The 19,873-nt window shown below is 41.4% G+C and overlaps 2 protein-coding genes across 5 annotated transcripts in view; one reads left to right on the top strand and one right to left on the bottom strand.

The window, feature by feature from the left end:
• Positions 1-2,469: 2,469 nt before the first annotated feature.
• LOC146990134 (guanylyl cyclase-activating protein 2-like) lies at positions 2,470-4,376 on the bottom strand. The gene is made up of 4 exons (XM_085773133.1): positions 3,906-4,376; positions 3,462-3,611; positions 2,857-2,956; positions 2,470-2,745 (listed from the first exon to the last, which is right to left on the bottom strand). Exons 1-4 carry the CDS (start codon positions 4,104-4,106, stop codon positions 2,621-2,623), a joined length of 576 nt encoding a protein of 191 aa, XP_085629259.1. The 5' UTR covers positions 4,107-4,376; the 3' UTR covers positions 2,470-2,620.
• Positions 4,377-8,275: 3,899 nt separating this feature from the next.
• LOC146990133 (uncharacterized) overlaps positions 8,276-19,873 on the top strand; it is a 35,808-nt gene continuing 24,210 nt past the window's right edge. For 3 of the 4 annotated variants that reach the window (XM_085769312.1, XM_085769302.1, XM_085769291.1), the window contains exons 1-8: positions 14,899-15,075; positions 15,191-15,313; positions 15,538-15,651; positions 15,788-16,091; positions 16,551-16,666; positions 16,901-17,018; positions 17,137-17,228; positions 17,333-17,483. In XM_085769312.1, the coding sequence (XP_085625438.1) occupies positions 14,917-15,075; positions 15,191-15,313; positions 15,538-15,651; positions 15,788-16,091; positions 16,551-16,666; positions 16,901-17,018; positions 17,137-17,228; positions 17,333-17,483 (1,177 nt within the window). In that variant the 5' untranslated portion in view covers positions 14,899-14,916. Of the gene's footprint in view, positions 8,415-9,930; positions 9,991-11,073; positions 11,233-13,246; positions 13,385-13,697; positions 13,815-14,581; positions 14,729-14,797; positions 14,804-14,895; positions 15,076-15,190; positions 15,314-15,537; positions 15,652-15,787; positions 16,092-16,550; positions 16,667-16,900; positions 17,019-17,136; positions 17,229-17,332; positions 17,484-19,873 lie in introns of those variants that run through there. The other variant, XM_085769321.1, reaches the window with a different exon arrangement.

Raw genomic sequence — 19,873 nt, 5'->3', positions numbered from 1 at the left:
AGAGGGCCTCAAGATAAATCGTACTAATAATCAGTAATGTTACAATTATGGAAATCTGAGAGGCCACACCAACATTTGACATGTAGTTGGAGGAATAAGAGATGTCATCTAGAAAATAGCTGATTTAACATGTCAAACAAAGAGGGTCTGTTTCAGATAAGATGAATGGTTAATGGTAATCATTATAATGTTTTTTATGTGTTGCTGCCAATAATTTTAAATTAAAAACCATTAAATAGATTTTACAAAAATAATGGGGAAAGACTGCCTTGAGACAGTTAACATTTCTGTTTAAACTGCACTTAGTCGTGTCAGAAACAATCATCGTCAATGATGCAGGATGACAGCCTCAGCTCAGTTAATTTTGCTAGGTGTCTAACCCATTCATTCACTCTGCATTTTACTCACTGGATTGTTACCAGAAGCAAACTTAGCAATAATGATGCATTTGAAGCTCAGTGAGGTGCACATGCGCACATTGCAGTCACCAGACCCCGTAGGACCTTGGCATATGGATTTAACCTTTCTCACTAAGGCTCTTTGCCTCACAGTATGTGTGGCTCTCATTGGTCTCACTGTGAGACTCAAGGATATTATTCTGCTTAAAGAGTCTTACAGACCAAGAATAGAAAGTCGGGTTAAAGCAATATTGTAGAAGGTCCCATGAAGCCTCCATACTTCAGAGTTGTTGTTTGTTTGTATTCTGGAATAAAGTATGTGATAATAGAGAGGAATAAAATAAGAATACACATCGGTATACTCTTGTTTATTTCAAACATAAACCTTTTACAATGCATTAGCTGATGATCCACAGGGCTTTTAGACAAAAAAAAAAGCTACCATGTGGCTGAAGAGATAAACTATTACTGACAAAAAGACTAATTTGCATGGCTGAATAAATTCCTGGTCGAACTCACCTACTTCTGCAGTTATCCTCTCCTCACATTTGTGCTACTTCACTAATCATGTATTCAGACAATCTATCAAAACAATAGCTCAGATTCAAAAAGAAGACATGTATCTGGGTTTTAAACCAGGCACACAGTGGTAAGGCTGCTTCAGTCTGCACGAGTGAGCAACACAGTGTTTGTCAGTTGGCCTCCTAAACATTTAACCCTTAGATAGTTCAGGTAGTTTGAGGCAGAGGTTCAAACACTGAAATAGAGACTGTTTACAGGTTCTGTCAACAAGATTTTAAACAGCAGTGGCAGACTATGGTGGCCCTGAGGGCTCAGTACACTGCAGCTTATGAAAACACATGCAAGTGTTTACTTGTCGACTGCATACAAATAATCCTTGGCTGCAGCCTGCAGAACAGGGCAAGGTTCAAATTTAAGCATGTAGCCCCACCCATTGTGATTTCATTGTTTTAACTGAGAAATTTGGGCGTGGATAAACATTCAAAAAGTAATCATCTAAAAACTTATGTTTAACAATAGCTATGAGACATGCAGTGGAATAAAAAGTAGCCTAGGCTACAATACCATCAAGAAGTTACACATGTAGTTAACACCTCATTTTCAAGGTCATACAACACAGTGTTTAAAAGTATGAAATATGAAACGTGTTGAATTTACCCTGTAGGTATAAGCTTCAAACTTAGATTCTACAGTCAAACCACTGAAATCAGATGTAGGCAGGCTTAAAAGTCTGTTAAACCAATGAAATCCAAATGAGGAGGAGTTAAACCTTCAATGGTCAAGTCAAAGTCAGTAACTCCACCCTTTCTGCAGGCTGCGGCCAGCTTCATCGACAGACAAGGAGGCAAGAATAGAAAATGTAATCATAATAAACAAATAAACAAATACAGTTTTTGCCAACCGTAATGAAGCAGGTTCCACAACAGAAGTAGAAAACATACTAACTGATCTGAGAGTTTTGCTGTTGTGTGCATTGTCATAGTTGTACTTTCCAAAAAAAAGTGCTACTGGGGGGAAAATGTGAGCATGATCTGCAAGCTTCAGTGTAGAAGTAGAGTAGTTATCAGTGCGACTTAGTATCATTTGCTCACTGCAAATGTGAAGACTTTGTTGTCTAACATGAACAAATTGGTTTTCCTCACAAAAATAAACCATTTGTCTTTATTTTCTGTGGAATGAATGAAATTAAATATTTAGTGAGACTTAAAAGTGTAATGTGTTGTGAAATTGTTAAAACAAGAAGCTGTGTCTCTCAGATTCTACTTACAGTGCAAAAAACTGGACCGAAACACTTGTTATACACACATGTTATAGTTAAACCGAATGAAGAGGCCTCAGGTTGTGAACCCTGTCTGAGTCTTTTTTTCTGGACGTTACAACAGATGGATATTTAATTTCACTCAGGACGAGCTTAGGGATATTTGAATGAAGAAGGTTGGTGACCGCTGCTGGTCACGATGCAATCATGGGCTAATGGTTGTTTTTTAGGCTCTTGTGCATTGACTCGGTTGTCCATCTTGAGTGATCAACAGCTCTTTTCACTGCACTCTGTAACACCTGAAGATTTTTAGACATTAGGCTGTACTTCCACACGGTCTGATGGTGGCTGAGATTATCCCGCATCCCAGATCTCTCTCCCAGATCAACTGATGCAGGTTATCTATCAATCTAGCAAGCTATGCATCCAGTTAATTGTGTGATTATTTCTCATTAATCTTCTGTTGTCCAATGTACCAATCACAGGGCCCAATGTCCAGTTTCAGCTGGTCCAGAACCCATGGGTCCTTTTCAGCCCCCTCAATAAATTCCTCCAAAGAAATCTGACCTGGACAGTTCACAAGAGACACACAGTGATACACAAATTAAAGAACTTATGACAGTAGGTTTATAATGTATCCACCTATCTGTATCAAATATAAATCATCCTGGCACTTACTGTCATTATTCTTGTCCACCAGTTCAAATATTCTGTCACAGATGTCATCAATGTTCACTGTGATGCTAGGATCATTGTGCCTCTTTATCTTGTAGATGATCTGAAAGGATGAGGAGAGAGACAAAGAAATGTCAGTTTACATGTTTTAGAGAACATATTCTGATACTTGCCATGTTTAATTCTGTTGTGCTGACACCTGCAATGCAACACTTACTATGTGAAAAAAAGAAAAGAAAAAGGAAGAGCAAGCAAAGCAGAGACGCACCTATTCTTTTTCAACTCACAGAAATAGACAATGCATAGGCATGCAGAGGTTTTCATATATTTGCAAATGAAATAAAAGGAAATGCTTTGCATTTGTTGAAGGAGTGTTATATTTACAGATTACAAGTTTAAACATGAATTGTTCAACTGTTCACACTGGTAATACTGTGACAAATACCCCTCATACTTGTGCCTGTAGTTCAGGGAGTATTTATGGAAAGTTTGAAACATTCAGATGAAATAGTCCACATGAAAGTCATCTACTAGTTAGAGGTCCACCCTGAAAAAATAGTCACTTATGCAAACATCATTGTGATTTATTAATGGAACTGAACACTTACTTTGACAACTTGTCTTACTTCCTGTCGGTCCAGACAGCCATTTCCATCTCTGTCGTAAACTTTAAAAGACCATTTCAGTTTGTCCTCTAGTTTTCCGCGAAGAACGAGATGCACTGCAGCCACATACTCCATGAAGTCTATTTTACCATCCTAAGAGGAAAGCAGCACAATGGATGGATCAGTCAGTCCCAGCTGCCTCCCAGCAACAATAAGAATTTATTCTTAGCAACTTTTGCCTGGTTAAATAAAGGTTAATGAATGAATAATGAACAACCGACATAATGAAAACACTGACAAATATTCATTCTGATTATCAAAATAAAGTTAACTTTACTAAATGTACCTTTTGAATTCTAGCTTCTCTGCCATTTCCACTTTTAATTATACAGCAGGCTAGTATTTCTATTATATGTCTAACAACACATCACTGTCTTGTTACATTACCTGATTTATGTCAAAGGATCGAAACACATTTTCCATGTAAGCAGTTTCTTCTTCTGTGGAGCTGCTGGTGATACCAAAGATTTTCTTGAATTCATGTAAGTGCAGATTTCCACTCGGACACTCGCTTGTAAATTTACGGTAGAGTTCCTGAATGTGTTGAAGAGTCACTTCCTTATCTTCGACACCCTGTACTTGACCCATGATAATTCAGTAATAGAAAAAAGCTTGTAAAATAATTAAAAATCCTTGTAGAGGTGGTCAAGCACATTCATCCCTGTGCGCAAGCCAAGCACCCATGGCTTGTGCTGTCAGTAGAAAACAGTGTGTGGGCTATTTCCAGGTAACCTGTGGACAAATCCAATTGACTTTTCAGTGATCGTCTCTAAATCCCTCAACATAATAACCTTTGCTCTTCAATATTTCTGCCCCCTTAACTCTGACAAAACTACTCCACACTGGTTTTAGGAAAAAAATCTGATAGACCAACATCTGAGCTCAAATCAATTTGTTTGTGAACAGCAAATCTATCAGCTCCTTGACTGCAGAGATGGGGGGATTGATCAATCCAGACAAAAGGTTACCACCCAGCTCCCAGAGAGATTAAAGCCCAGCTGACGTCAAAATCCTGCCTGAACGTGGTCGTGGTAAAACTGTTGATCCACTGAGGTTCTTCTGAGGACAATCTACCCAACCCAACCTGCCTGATGGCCTTACAGCAAAACATAAACCAGGTTATGAACATCCTACTGCAGTGATCATACCTGGAAACATAGATTTCAGTAGTGGGGATCAACTGTATATGACCGTCCTGTATTAAAGGGATTCTCTGTATAATCAATTTGTTTTTGACAATAAATTGTTTGGAGTCTGCCTTTAAATGGTTAAGGGAAAAAATGTGAATTTTGTCTGTTCCTCACAGCTTTTGACAGAGGACTCAGTCTTTATATTAATTAACCTCATACAAGTCAGGTGGACATTAAAAAAAATATTTTCAAATGTTCTTGAAATACAGTACAAGATGCAACTTTCTTACATTTTTGCAATTCAGTCAACACTTCTGAGTATGAGTCTCTGCCACAGAACAAACAAACCAAGTATGCAACTTGTTTTTCCAACAGGTTTACATACATGTGTGGCAAGGTGAAGAGGGCCCGGGCGGGGATTGAACCCACACCTCCCGGGTAAGAGTCATGCGCGCTTGCCAGTCACCCAAAGGGACATCCCCTTGGACAAGTAGCCAGGGCACATGATCAATTGGAGGCATAGTGACAGGAACCTCAACTGTCACATCTCTCCCCCTCTTTTCACAAGCACGTCCTCGTGCTTCCGCGCAGGCTGCCACACATTAGGAATCCATGGACCCACCACTAGTACTACATGGATCCTGCCAACAACGCCAGAATGTGGCAAGGTGAAGAGGGCCCGGGCGGGGATTGAACCCACACCTCCCGGGTAAGAGTCATGCGCGCTTGCCAGTCACCCAAAGGGTAGCCAGGGCACATGATCAATTGGAGGCATAGTGACAGGAACCTCAACTGTCACACATGTTTTGTGTTTGCACTCCATGTCATTCTCTTCCTCCATAGTGCTCAGATTGTTGCCCTTGCGCACATATGAAATAGGCTGCACAGTAGGCCTACTGTGTCTGCAACACAACTTCTTCAGTGTTGAATCTTCCAAATAATTTAAATGGGTCAACTTTGATTTCCAATCAGGGATCCCAATAATATATTAGCATCAGTGTGAGAGGTCTAACAAAACTTCTCTGGACTGTGAATTCTGACTTATCGTAGCAGGTAAAGCACACATTTAGGCTAATCTTACCAATAACAACATGTTCTGGTCAACGGACTCTACAGCATCATTCACTTGTTGCTTAAGTGAAACTTTTTCTCTGAGTGAGAGTTCAAGTTTACTATAGAAATCAACTCTCAAGCGTACATGTACTTAAACTTCCAGTGTTGGGAGTAAAACAACAAGTAGGGTAGAGCGGGGTAAGTTGCCCCCCTTAAGAACAATGTCCATTTTCTCTGAAAATATAAATAATTTGAATGTCAACATAATATGTACAAGATGTATGCCTAGTTAACACATTTAGAGGGTAATCAAATCACACCAGACTACAACTTTGTTATTATAAAACAAAATGTAAAATCTTGAAAAGGGGCATCTTACCCCAGGGCCTGGGGAAGACGCCCCCCCTAGACTACCCTCTCTCTGCCTCCCCCTTTCTATCTCACGGTGCTATCAAATAAAGGCAAAAACGCCAAAAAATATACTTAAAAAAAAAAAAAAAAAAATTCCCAACTCGGATATCATCTGGGGGTCCAAAGGGAGTCCAACGCAGAAGGTTTGGTTGAAATCGGGCCAGTGGTTTTGGAGAAAATGGAGAGGGGGGCGGAGAGGGGCGTACCCCGCTCTACCCTAATGCATTGCTAATTCCACTACTTTTTGCAGCAACAAGTAGTGTAACTAATTACTTTTTCAAAATAAGTAACACAATTACAACTATCTCAATTCTAATTGACTTGTTACTGTAGCCTATGTGAAACCACAGAGGATTATATAAAGAACAGATGGAAAACAGTGATGCAGCGTTACTTTCCAAAGCAACATAGCCTACCTACTTTACAGTTATTTGTAAAGTAATTTGATTAATTACTTTTTGGGGAAAATAGCTTGTAACTGTAGCTGACTAATTTACAGTCTTCTTTTTTTTTTAACGAGAGGGGGTCTGTTATTTTAAAAGATAATCTGCATTGAGCGTTGTTATTGTAAATAATAGGCTATTAAAATGTGTAGGCTACTCCATTGCTTCAAATAATAATATTTTAAACCAATTCAGTTTCCATGAAATACGGTATTCAGGAGGAAACAATACAACTTTGTATTTTCACAATATGCTATAATACCCAGGGGGCAAAATCCCAGTTTTTTGAAAAACGGACACGGAGCGTTGTAAAAGGTTTGACACCAGAAATGATATCTAGGAACTTCAAGGATTAAAACCTGGGTGGACAACCCGGTCAACTAGCTGCTGGAAAGCTACAGGGGGCCAAAACCCCTTTCTGGGGTCATTTTGCTGGCGAAATGATGTAAATGCAAATATTTAGGTACTACAATGGCATAAATAGTCATACAACTATAAAATTTGGCAGAGAGTATCTTGACACATAGGGGGAGGCATGAAAAAAACATTCTGGGGTTTGTTGCAACTCAATTTTAAGATATCACCCTCAACATCCCAAAAAAGACCAAAAAAAGTACTGTTCGCCTGACAAATTCTCATGAAAATTATTATTTTTCAGCACTTTATGGAGAATATCTATGCTTAACATGTATATAGAAAAATTCCTTAATTCATAAGCTTCCATTTGAGTCCAAGATAGCCTTTCTACTAGCTACTGGAAAGCTACAGGCTGTCTCCAAACAATGCAACACCTATTGTGAAAAACTACATGTTAACTGGCCTGATCAGAAACCATTCTATTTCTGGTCTCCCCAAAGTGAACAGATAGATAGAGAAGACCGTTGGCCACAGCAAGTGGAGCTTTTGAGATAGAAAGGCTATCTTGGACTCAAATGGAAGCTTATGATTTAAGGAATTTTTCTATATACATGTTAAGCATAGATATTCTCCATAAAGTGCTGAAAAATAATAATTTTCATGAGAATTTGTCAGGCGAACAGTACTTTTTTTGGTATTTTTTGGGATGTTGAGGGTGATATCTTAAAATTGAGTTGCAACAAACCCCAGAATGTTTTTTTCATGCCTCCCCCTATGTGTCAAGATACTCTCTGCCAAATTTTACAGTTGTATGACTATTTATGCCATTGTAGTACCTAAATATTTGCATTTACATCATTTCGCCAGCAAAATGACCCCAGAAAGGGGTTTTGGCCCCCTGTAGCTTTCCAGCAGCTAGTTGACCGGGTTGTCCACCCAGGTTTTAATCCTTGAAGTTCCTAGATATCATTTCTGGTGTCAAAGCTTTTACAACGCTCCGTGTCCGTTTTTTTGCTTTGCCCCCTGGGTATAAGGTGAAATCAAACTGGCGACTTCTTGCTGAATCAAACTAGCTGTGCATCCTTTTGAGGCAGAGATGTCCTCTGGAGTCCGCTTGAACGAAAACGGAAATGAAATGCAGTTAGTGATCTTGGTATTTTCGTCCTCTTGTATTCGCATTTGACGGGACAATGGACCTGTTCTGGAGAAAAGAAAACAACAACGTCAACACCATGAGATAAAGATTACATCAAGTAACCGCTCTTCTCACAATCACGGCCTTCATACATTATTTCATCGCTTCGTAGCCGATGACAGTCTTATCGGTCAGTTTGATATGTTTGCGCATGCGCAGTTCCTTTCGGTTTTCTGTTGACAAACGTGACGGATGCATCTCTGTCCCGTTTGCAATTTCGTCGTCAAGTGGAATAAAATGTAATTCTACGGGACTTTTGTCGACGTGCCGAGATGTCAGGTGGATTCTTCGTGAAGTTGTGAATCCGGTAAACACTCAAAAGTATTATTTTACTGGTTGCGAGCTAATTTATCAAGTGAATAGCTAAGATACAGGTCAGCGCTAGCTACGTTAGCAGGTAGCTACATAGCTGGCAAGATAAAGTTAGCTAGCAGGATCATCGTTAGCCATAACTGCAGTTTATTAAAATAGCCGGTGGACCTGCCGACGCCCACCCCGGCTCCCGAGGCCTTGTCTTGGTACAAGTGTGAGGCCTTTTTGTGTCAATTGTTGGTGTCCAACTGGTGTGAATAGAGGCTGGTAAATTTAGCCAGTGTCAATTCCTCGGCGACCTGCACACAACTTTAAATGAACCAGAGTGTAAGAAACGCTGTGTTTGAGATGGGAATGGTCTCCAGCCCAGGACTATTTGATATGTCTTTCCTTATTTCATTTTTTAAAGCTGTGATTATCATCAGCAGAATGAGACTTAAAGATAGCTGCATGTTTAGTATAGCGTTAGCATCTCTCTGCAGTATAGGCTATTTCATTGTGCTCTGTGTTGAACCTTGAAATGTATACTAACATCTCAGTGTAACATTTCTCAGAGTGGAGGATTTGATAACAAACCCCCTGTCACAGTCGGATAAAGTTTCTTTGGCACAGTTCGCCTGTCAACGAGCTTGATGCTTGTGATCCCGACATTCATTAAAGGTACCAGGAAGCCACTGTGCTCGTGCAGGGTCCTGCTGTGGTATGCGTGACAGAACCAGTTTGACCTGATTTTTCTTCTGCGTCACGTGTGCTGGACTGTGCAGCAGGCTGAATGAATCTGGTTGATCATGCAACCTCAATGGACTAATCACATGTCAGGCTCCAAAATCTTGTCCAAATTAATCCTGTAAGACCTGACGGGCTACTTGTAAACAAAGTTGTGCCTCTTGTCTGCAGTTGAAACTGAGCTGTCCCCTGCTGAAACATGAAGAGGCCTTTATGATTAGGTTGGACTCTCCCAGCCATCACCTGACTATCTTGGCAGACCTGTGGCCTGCTTTCTCAGTTTGTCAGATGAAGTGACCTGTAAGCCTGCACTTCTCAGCCTGTTGTCTGCTGGGATGACCATGAATATTTTAAGGAAAGAAAGAACACAGTGAGAGCATAGTTGTGCATATCCTCAGATCTGCTCATTTATCTCAATACTTCGTTGGCTTAAAACTAATATTTGTTATCTCAGACTGTTAAAAGACAATGAAATTGCATTTTAATGCTTAACAATTAGCATACATTGAATTTATTCTATTCTTATTCTGCAGGGTGTAAAAATCATTCAGATGTTGTAATCAATAAAACGTGGAGTTAGTGTTTCATTTGATTTTCTTGGATGGATTCTTAACTGTCTTGGCTTGGATTGCTGGGGTAGTCATGTTGTAACGATGGAGAGGATTAAAATTAAGGCAGAGTTGACTCTGATAATAAATTTGTGATGAGCTGTCCTATATCAACACCACCAGTAATAATTTCTAGGTTCTGAATAATGTAAATGCCTTTGTTTGTGTGTGTATCAGGTCCAAACTGAAACCATGCTGAAGTGGTTTTCCAGTGAAGAGGGAGAGCCTGGCTCTGGAGTAAGTATACATGTGCTCTTCTTTCCATTGTGTATAGTGGCATTGTAAGCAGTGTCTGGTGACTGGGATTGTGCTATTTGTCTCACAACTTGTTTCCTGTGAACCGTTTGTTGCTGTAATATTCATGAATTTGTTTTGAATTAAAATGAGTGCCCCTGAGTGGCCATTGACTTTGGTCAGTATTAACAACTTAATTAGCTCAAAGGAAACCCAGTGGAAGCTTTGCAGTGTGTTTCATGTCCAGATAAACTGGAATTAGGTAGACTGCTGAGCACAGGGCTTTGACTCAGACGACCGGAGCTCACACTTCCTGTTAGGGGGGAACCACTGCACCAGCTTAAACCCCTCTGTCCCCTCAGTCTACACTTACTCGGCTGCCTACATGCTATCCTTAATTTTTAAGAGATGCTTGCTTGCTTATTATGAATGCAATAAAACTGCTCAAACTATTCACAACCATTTGACTCAGAGCAGCGTTTTTCACGCCCTTCACCTGCACCTCATCTCTGTTCTTCTGAATTCCTCTCCACTGATGAGCCCGCTCCTTCTATTGGACTGACACAAACACCGGATGAAACAAAACTAAACAAACAAAAACTAAAATTTCCATAAGCCGACTATTGTTGTGTGAATGTCTTCACTGCTAGTGGTGTTAGGGATTATTTCACCTCGTGATTCTACACATTATTTGCCCACATGTTATGAATTGCAGTCATAGAGTAACAGTTGACCTTGCTTGTTTTGATCATAGATAGAAATATAATAAGATATGACACCTGAGCCTCAGAGTTTCTGTCGTTTATGTTACAAGGGTTAGAGTTACCATCACAACTTTATTTCAGAGCTGTGGAGACTGGGACATGATGCAGCTTCAGTGTCTCTCCCTACTTAAACTTGAACAATTTCTCATTGAGAGGCTTTTTGTTTTTATTGGTTGCTATTTTGGAGGCTATACGCACAACCATAATCCCAAGATCTTTATCTGAGACTCAGCTGTTGATTTGTTCACCTGAAGTTTGGTAACTGGCTCCTTAATAATTAAGAACAGCAAACTGTGTATCATAGATGTCTGTCTCTCCTCAGGGGCCGGGCTCTCCCCAACGTGCTGCTGGCGTTGCAGGAGAGGTCGCTGTGGAGGAAATGGCAGAGCGGCTTACACAAACCGAGCAACTTGTCACTCAGCTGAAGGAGATGATCCGCGAAAAGGATGCAACACTTCGCACCAAAGATGAACAACTTAAGGTGAGGATACGTTTCTCAAAGCTCTTGCATCCGACCTGTTCTGTCTGTTCCTCTGTTCGCTCTGGGTTTGCTGCTCAGGTGTTTGATCGCTAGACTCTCCTGTCCTGTTCATCAGGGCAGCAGTGGTGGATCATTGAGTTTCCCCTCCTTGCAGTACTACTATAGTAGTATCTAGTATGTGTGTTGAGACCTCATGTTACTCCATGGAATCATCTCCCTTTATCTGTGGCTGGGACTGTCAGGGTCTTCGTTTTCCGACCTGTCTTCCCCGACTCGGCCGTGGAGCTGTTTCCACCGTGCGTTATCTTAGCACTCTGCGTGCTCCAGGTTTCCCCCGCCCACTGCTGGGAGTTTTTACCTCTCCAAATGGTGCCGCTAAACAGCCGCTCCATAGCGAACAAATCATTTGTGCTACTGTACTGATATGTCCACCACACATACAGTGTACGACAATCAACATCTTGCTGCTATAAGCACTTTGCACTTTGTCTACAATTTCTTTTTTGGTGTTCTGTGTTCCTCCACTCTGAATGAGGAGATGTATGTCTGTGTTTTCAATGTTGTCCCCCTGTTGTCCACGTGGCTACTTGTGCGGCGGTGTGTGTGTTGCCTCTGTGCCGTCCAAGAGTTCACCTATGTCTTGGGTTTCTCCTGTATTTTACTGTGATCTGTATTTTTCTGCGATCTGTATTTTATTGTGATTTGTATTGTGAGTTTTATTTTGGGACTACAGATGGAAATTAGCCCTAGTGGCTAAATCTGGTACAACCATCTCTTCATTGTTCTAAAATTGATTAATGGTATTGTACACTGTCCTGTGATAATAAACTAATAATAATAAACTAAATGATTTTATCCTATCCAAGAACCTGGACTTCGATTAGGTTCATTATGTCTCCGGTTAGAGACGATGAGTGTTTTGTTCTTTTCGACAGACATATGAAGGATTGAAATTTGTCTGTGAGACACTTAAGATCTGCGGACACTTTATTATCTTTTCATTATCTAAACCATGAAACAAAAAAAAGCCTGCTTTTGTTTTCAGTTCATCGGTGTCTTTTATTTTGTAGTTGCATATTATCCATAAGAAACTCCATTGTTGTTATATTGGCATCAAACCTAGAACTGCTTTTTACATTCCTTACACTCCTACTCACTGTTTACAATAGTGACCTGATAGTTCCATGTGGTATAATTTTGGATATTTAAATATAATTTCCCCTGCACTGCTCACAGCAGTGTGAGCTCTGAGGTGTGTGTGACAGGGATCTGTGTCTGACTGATCCAAGCACAGTTGGTGGTCACATGTGTTTTTCTAATATGGCTTTTAATGCTGAAGGTCAGGGCTTGTTATTTACAGTTAATCACTGACTGAGACCATTTTTTTAAATCCCTGATAGAGTTAACTATTAAACTTCCAAGTCAAAGTCTGTCATTGCATAGTGATAAAGACAGGAATGTGAGATTAGAGCTCTGCCACAACACAGTAGATGTTTTGGCCTCATTGCAGTTGTGGAGTGTAATTACCTTTAATGGTACTCAGGTAAATAACAGGCGCACCACTCACGGACAGCACACAACCTTTATTTACAAGCTGAAGCCTACGTAACAGGAAAAGACAACCAAGCCTATGTAACTGGCAGACACATTACTCACTAGTTCAGCAACAAGTTGTTGAGTTCAGGGTCTGTCTTCATTCCTGTCTTCCCTCTGAGTTATCGAGTAAAAGCCAGTCCAAGATTTTCCCTTGTCCAGTCGCTTACCCGGCTTCTCTTCTCCTCTTCCTCCATCAGCGTCTGCCTCAGTGCCTCAGTGCCATGACGTACATAACGAACAGACTGAGAATAATGGGCTTGCTAGCTAACAATAGTAATATTACTATAGCAGGCAGCCATGGATGTATGAAGGAGGAGCAGCTAGTATGCAAGAGTATATTTCAGACTGCAAACACCACTGTTCTGGCAAAAGAGAAGAACAGAATTTGAATTGATGTAACAAATTGTCTGTGACTCAGGTGGAGAAGGAGGCGTGTGAGGCCAAACTGTCAAAGCTGCGTCTTCAGAACAAGGCCAAGGTGACATCGCTCACGACACAGCTGGAGGAGCTGAAGAAACAGCAGGGAGGACAGGGCACGCCAACGCATGGCAAAAAGGTACAAGCACACACATTCACACTGGTATGGTTAGATAAGTTTCCTAAAACTCACCCCTGTGTGTCTGACATTATCCATATATTGTTTAATTACAGTATCTTTCAGATCTAGTGACACAAAAGCTTCACTAAAAAGTCTCTGTAACATATTTACCATTGTCCTTAATGACCAATACAGTGGGTCCCCACTTTTAAAAAACTGCAGACTCAGAATATAAGAACTACATTTGAGTCATGTATCTGCTCTTCTGGAAAAAAGTTGTCCGAAATGTGTCATTGGATATTTCCAACACTGTCCTGGTGTTTCCCTGTAGGGGTCATCAGAAGGAGGAGGGGAGCAGGCCAGTCGGGGTAAGATCGTCCTGCTAAAGAAGAAAGTTGAGGAACTGGAACAGCAGCTTGCTCAGAGAGACGAGGAACTGGCAAACAAGGTAAAGTTTGTCCCCGTCTCCCAGTTACAGACACATGAGATGGAGTCGTCCTCCTCATGATCTGACAGTTGATCTGTTTTTTGGTTACTGGTACAAAATTATTCACAGATGTTTTGGCCTCAAACAAGCATTACTCTGCTGTGTTTGTTGGACATGTATTTTGAGTGTCACTGTGAGAACGGACAATATACTGTACTGTAAATGTGTATTGATGAATCTGATGTCACTGTCACAGTATTGTTCAGAGACTTCTGGGTATCTGACAAATAAATAGATTTTATCAAAAGTTGAATTAACCGTCAACACCTTAGTTTTTACATGCTGTTGACAAATCCCAGAAGCTTAAATGAATGTTTTCCAATAAAGCAGTTGTAGTGTTAATGCACCTGTCATATTTCGTCACAATCCTAATTTAATGATTAATTGTCCATCCCTGTCTCTATAAATGGTGTTAAAATCAAAGTGACTGGAGTTATAGTTATTAACAGATCTGCTGGTCTGTTTTGTATATTTAGCTGATGGATAGATAACAAGTTCAAACATTCTCTCTCTGTGTATACGACAGGAACTGAGCAATATAACACTTCACTGAGCAAGGTGCCCTTCGGCAAACATGTGTTACAACATTTCTTTATATTGTGCCTTGTTTGTGAGATTTAATTAAGCCCTTTCTATCCCAGTGAATCGCCTGTGAGAGGCAGAAATCTGTTTTAAAATGTGGCTGTCTCTTAATTTCTCTAACTGGCTTTATTACTAATTAATTCTAGCGGAAGGAGGTGGAGTTTCAGCGTCAGCGAGGCGAGGAAATGGACAGCATGCTAACAGAGAAGGACAGGAAACTGGCAGAAAAAGAGGCTTACATCGTCCACCTGCAGACAGCGTTGGCAGGAGATCAGCCCATGACACCTGCAAAGGTTTGAACATTGTGTATTAACACTTTTCTCTGCCATTTGCCACTGTAAACAAATTCAAATCAACTGCAGCAGCAAGTTGGAAAAGAAGCCATACATTTATATTTCTTGCAAACTCTTGGACATTGTAACAGCACTCACTGATGCTGACTTGTACTGTTTCCCCGCAGGCGGCGGAGGACAGTGGAGCGATGCAGGAGCTCCAGCTGCTGGTGCAGAGTCTGACCAGGAAGGTGGGTGAAGCAGATGAGCGCTACAGTTTGCTGCAGGAGCAGAGCGACAGCCTCAAAGAGCTGCTGGCCACAGAGAAGGAGCAGTACAGTCAGAAGGAGACCATGTACAAACAAAACGTAGGTTTTTCAAAGCATTCGCCTGTCACACCGACATCATTCTGATCAGAAGTGAGGCTTTTACTGTGGAGTTAGATGCTAGTGTTTGTTATGATGCCCCGCTTTTTTGTTTCAGATCCAGACGTTCAAAGACATCATTCTGCAGAAAGACAACCAGCTGATGGAGATCAACCAGATGCACGAGCAGGAGCTTTTCAAACTAGCAGCAAAGTCTGATGCCAGTGCAGACTTGGAGCAGGTAAAGACTCCACCCGCTATTTAAGCAGCAGCATGTCACTCGTTTATTTCGGTCTAGAGGGAACATAACAGAGCCACAGCCCAGTCACTGCAGTAGTCATGTGATCCATTCCAACAATTATCAAGAGTCTATGTGATGGAGTTCGTCTCAGTAAATCAGTCTGACTGTATTAGTGTTTAGGCAGCAGCTTGTTGGTGTAACAGATGTTCACTGTGTCCTCTCAGCTGTTGAAGGCTCTAAAACAGAAGCTCCATGAGAAAGAGGAGGTGCTGCTGGGTAAGACCCAGGTCATCGATGTTCTTCAGGGGGAGGTGGACGGCAGGGACCAACAGATAAAGGTCAGAAGAGACATTTCATCACTTTAAACATCTCTGTCCTCTTGCATCCCCTGTGTGTACATCATATTTTGTAATGTCGTGATGAGGATTTCTGTCTTCTTGTTTTGGTCACATCCTGAACTGTCCTCAACCACAGGAGCTCAACGAGCGGCTCCGACGGCTACAGGTTGAACGAGAGAGCCTGGAGTCCAAGATGGAAGCAGAGAAGCATGTGATGCGCGCCCAACTTCGTGACCTGATGGAGAAACAGCAGGCGGAGGTGCGGCGAATGACCGAGCAGCATCAAACACAGATAGACCAAATCCAGCAGGATCTCCTGGGGCAGATGGAGGAGCTGAGGAAGTCTTCGGCAGTGGCACCGCCTGCCCCCGAGGAGGCTGCGGGAGGTGGAAGTGAGCCCGCTGATCGAGCCTCTATCCAAAGAATAGCTGAACTCGAAGGTTTGATGATTCACTTACATCATTGTCTTTTAATTATTCAGTCTACGTGTCCCAGAAATGCAGGGTAAATTTCATGGTTGTTGAAGATGGTCAGCAGTTATTCAGATTTTTAACAGGGGGACTCTGCCTTCATGAATTTATTTAAACAAACTATACAACAACAAAAAAGCCAGATTATAACATGTAAGCCTGAAACCAGATTTTAAATCTTGAGAGTCCAAAACCTGTGTTTTGAACTCCAGGATTTTCACTTTATAATTGATATATAAAGTATTTATAAAAATATATTTGAATTATTGTATTTTTAAATATAATCCACCTATTTTGACATGTAATAAATGTTTCTAAAACAATTTTTATTAGTACATTTGATTATAACATTATGACCAATAAATGCAATGGCAAAAGTGAATCAGTGGGATCCCTGATCAGAAACGGCTTCCCTCTCTTGTTTTGCAGCCCAAGCAAAGCAGAAGACAGATGAAGCCGGCAGATCAGAAGCCAAGTTCCTAAAAATGAAAGCCTGGTCTAAAAATCGGATCAGACAGTTGGAGGAGGAGTTGAAGAAAAGCCAGGTATGATGACTTCCTAAGAGGCCTTGTTGTTGAATGAACCCGTTATTCACTGAAAGGTGTAAAGCAGACTTTATGTTAATAATGGACATATTTTATTAATTGGTCTGAAAGGAATAACTGTAAACTCTGCAGTAGGCCAGTGACTTTTTGTTCTCCAGAGTAAAATGTTAAAATGCGTCAAAATGCAATGTAAAAGGATGAGACCCATTTAAAAGATAACCGTGCCCCCTTCAGGCTGGAGTCGCCCCCCCAGACCTGACCGCCCTGAGGAGCCGCATCACAGAGCTGGAGGAGGAGAGAGAGGAAAACCTCTGGAAAGTTGAGCAGTATGAGGAGCTAAAAACAAAGAATGGTAATGAACTCAAAGCTGAAACACTAACACAACAGTGAATTCTTAGTAATAAAAAAAGTCACTTAAATCAATGTGAAATCTTTGATGTGAAACTTGTACGTTTGATGCTTTGTGTTAGAAATGCTGGAGGCCAAGCTGGTGGTGTATGAAGAGCAACAGAGGACACTACAAGCCGACCTAGAGCAGTTCACCAAGAGAGCTGCCTCCCAGGTCAGGGAACCACAGTGTTTTAAAAATCCTCCTGTTCTCAGTGTGTTGATGAAGAGCGCTGAGTGTAGGTGTCCTGTCTGTCCTGTGCTCCCCTCCTGTCACAGGCGAGTGAGTCCGGCAGTGCCGACGACACTCAGAGCCAGGTCCTGGAGTGGCAGGAGATGGTAGCCGAGGCGGTCAGTGCCAGGGACCGGGCCAGAGAGGAGAAGGCTGCCATGGTGCTCCGCATCAGCCACATGGAGGAGGAAAGAGAGGGTAAGGCATTTTCTAGAGGATGAAACGATGTCCTTTCTGTGGTATGAGTGAATGAAGGTGGAATCACAAGGTTAAACTCAGTTGTTAACTTCCACTAAGCAGATGTGGAACATATCAGAGTGGGAATGAAGAGACAGTAGAGTAGACCTTTCTATATAGGACAGGTGAGCTGTGACTTACCACCTACTGATTTTAAAATGGAAGTTTTCTCCATGTGAACGTTGTAGTCATTAGTTTTGGAAACTGTATATGAAGTGAGTTGTATATGTAGAAAATAATAACCCCCCTCCCCATCAAGTCTTTTGGAGAGAGCTTTGTATTTCTTGTTGATATGTCAATCTGCTCTGACACAGAGGAATCAGGCATATTGTCAAGGAAACAAGAAGATAATAAATCTGAGATCATTTGGAAATTATTATATATCTGTCCATCTTGAGCTATCATAAAGTTGTCACGATGCCTCGTAGTGGTCTAATGTTTCATAAGGAGTGAGTCAGGTGGCATTGTCCCAAGACGTTCGGCTATTTAGAGTTTATGTTCTCATGACTCTTTGTCACCACAGTCACCAAGCAGCTACAGTGAGAACATTGCATCTCCAGAAACGTCTTAGTTGCTGGTTTATTAGACTACAAAATATCAAAAACAATTTATAGTATCATTCAATAACTCTAATAAACTGGCAAGTGAGTCTAAATTTCACTTCAGGCTGTATTTTGTCTCGACCCCCCTCCCCGACCCCGACCCCGACCCCACTACCTGCAGCAGAGAGATTCACAGTTTGTGTTGTACCATGTGTCGCCTGTTGTCTCACTCAACATTACTTTCTGTTTCTTTATTTTTTTCCCTTGCCCTCACCTTTGTTAATGGGGAGCATTTGGTTGCCCCCCCCCCGTGCTGCCTCCCATCTCATGGACAACCCCCCGCCCCCCACACACACTCTCCCACTCCAGCCCCTGCTCCAGGGATGGGAGCAGCCACACAGAACAGTTTCCCATCAGTTTTGTGCACGCAGGCTCCGCCAAACCATCAGTGCAGCTCTCAGTCACTGTGCTGCCGGTCGGTTCCCCTCGCTTTGTCTTCACTGGGGTCGAACCACGGGCAGCACAGTGACGGGCTGCATGTTAGAGTCTGCCATTTTGTTTCTCCTTTCCTCTCCCCACTCTCCCGTGTTGTTCCTCTTTTCCATCCCTTCATCCCCTTCTGTTCTTCTGTCCTTCTGTTTCTTCTTTTTTCCCATGATTATTGGTGTGGCCACACTAAGAAACCGTGGTATAACTATCAATAATAACAATAATATTCTGATATCAATCAAATAAAATCAAACAATGCTGTTATCTTTCTTCTGTGGTGGGAATGGCTAGATTTGCACTAACTCTGGGAAGAGGACCGCTGAGTGTCACCCTTCAAAAGTTGTCAGGCAAGAGTTTGTGTAGCCTGTGAAGAATCAGCTGCAAACACAAATAACATTTATATAGATTGTCTTGATTCGTGGGGGCGAATATCACAGTAGATGGACAAGTAATCTCTGTAATTGTTTTTAGTCATTACTGATAAAGCTCACATGGACCAGTAAAGCTGTGTTATTTGGGAGAGTTCACATTCAATCAAATCTTTGATTGCCTAAAGAAATTCACATAATTCCACATCACATCCAGCTGTTTAAGAGTGATGCAAAATGTATTCCTCAGACATATTTCATAAAGTAAAATTAGGTCTGATGCTGCTCAGAATAAAGTGTCTAATCGTCCCTTTTTATGTTGTTTATCGCTGCTGATTCTGTTGAACTACTGGCTGTTAAATTAGTGTGTTGAAGGTGAAGTGGAGTAGACATTAATGAACCCACTGTGAATAATAAGACTCAAAAGCCTCACAACTCAACTCAAGGGCCTTGCAGTAATTAACACTTTTCATGAAGCTCTACTGCAGTTAATTTGTCGCCAGAGTTTCATGGAGCCGTGCCGCTCCCTTCACCACTGCTGCTAACGCTGACTGAAAACCAGCAGCCTGTCTCAAAGCTTCACGTCCTTTCTCGGATCTTGTTAGTACAATGAGTTTGTTTTTACCTCTGCGTTTCTATCCAATCAGTTTCATTAATGTAATTTCTGTGATTTAAATCAGGTGCACATGCAGTTGCTCTGATCAGCTGTCAGGATGACAATAGTGTGCAAGGTGTTACACTGAGAAAATGGTGTTTACATTACAGCTTTGTATTTGCTATAAATAAGATCTAAAGACACAATGGCTTCAACATCAGCTCCTGCTTTGCTTTCGCTTTTCTGTTTACCTGCTGCAGCTGAAAATATCTTTACCACCAGCAACTCTTAGGTTCTTTCTAGACCTGGTATGAACACCTGTCTCAGGTTATCTGAACACAAATGGACATGACCAAG

The sequence above is a fragment of the Trachurus japonicus genome, chromosome 3 (assembly GCF_045865225.1).
Source record: "Trachurus japonicus isolate A0001 chromosome 3, Traja_1.0".
NCBI lineage: Eukaryota > Metazoa > Chordata > Actinopteri > Carangiformes > Carangidae > Trachurus > Trachurus japonicus.
The sequence above is the reverse complement of the archived record's forward strand: the minus strand, read 5'-3'. Positions and strand labels throughout refer to the sequence as shown.

What these genes read in the sequence shown, in the direction of transcription:
- LOC146990134 (XM_085773133.1), bottom strand. Translation starts at nt 4,106, where the DNA reads ATGGGTCAAGTACAGGGTGTCGAAGATAAGGAAGTGACTCTTCAACAC. An exon ending in AAGTAAGACAAGTTGTCAAA is followed by an intron (nt 2,957 to 3,461) that starts GTAAGTGTTCAG and finishes TCATCCTTTCAG; the next exon opens with ATCATCTACAAGATAAAGAG. An exon ending in GGTGGACAAGAATAATGACA is followed by an intron (nt 2,746 to 2,856) that starts GTAAGTGCCAGG and finishes TGAACTGTCCAG; the next exon opens with GTCAGATTTCTTTGGAGGAA.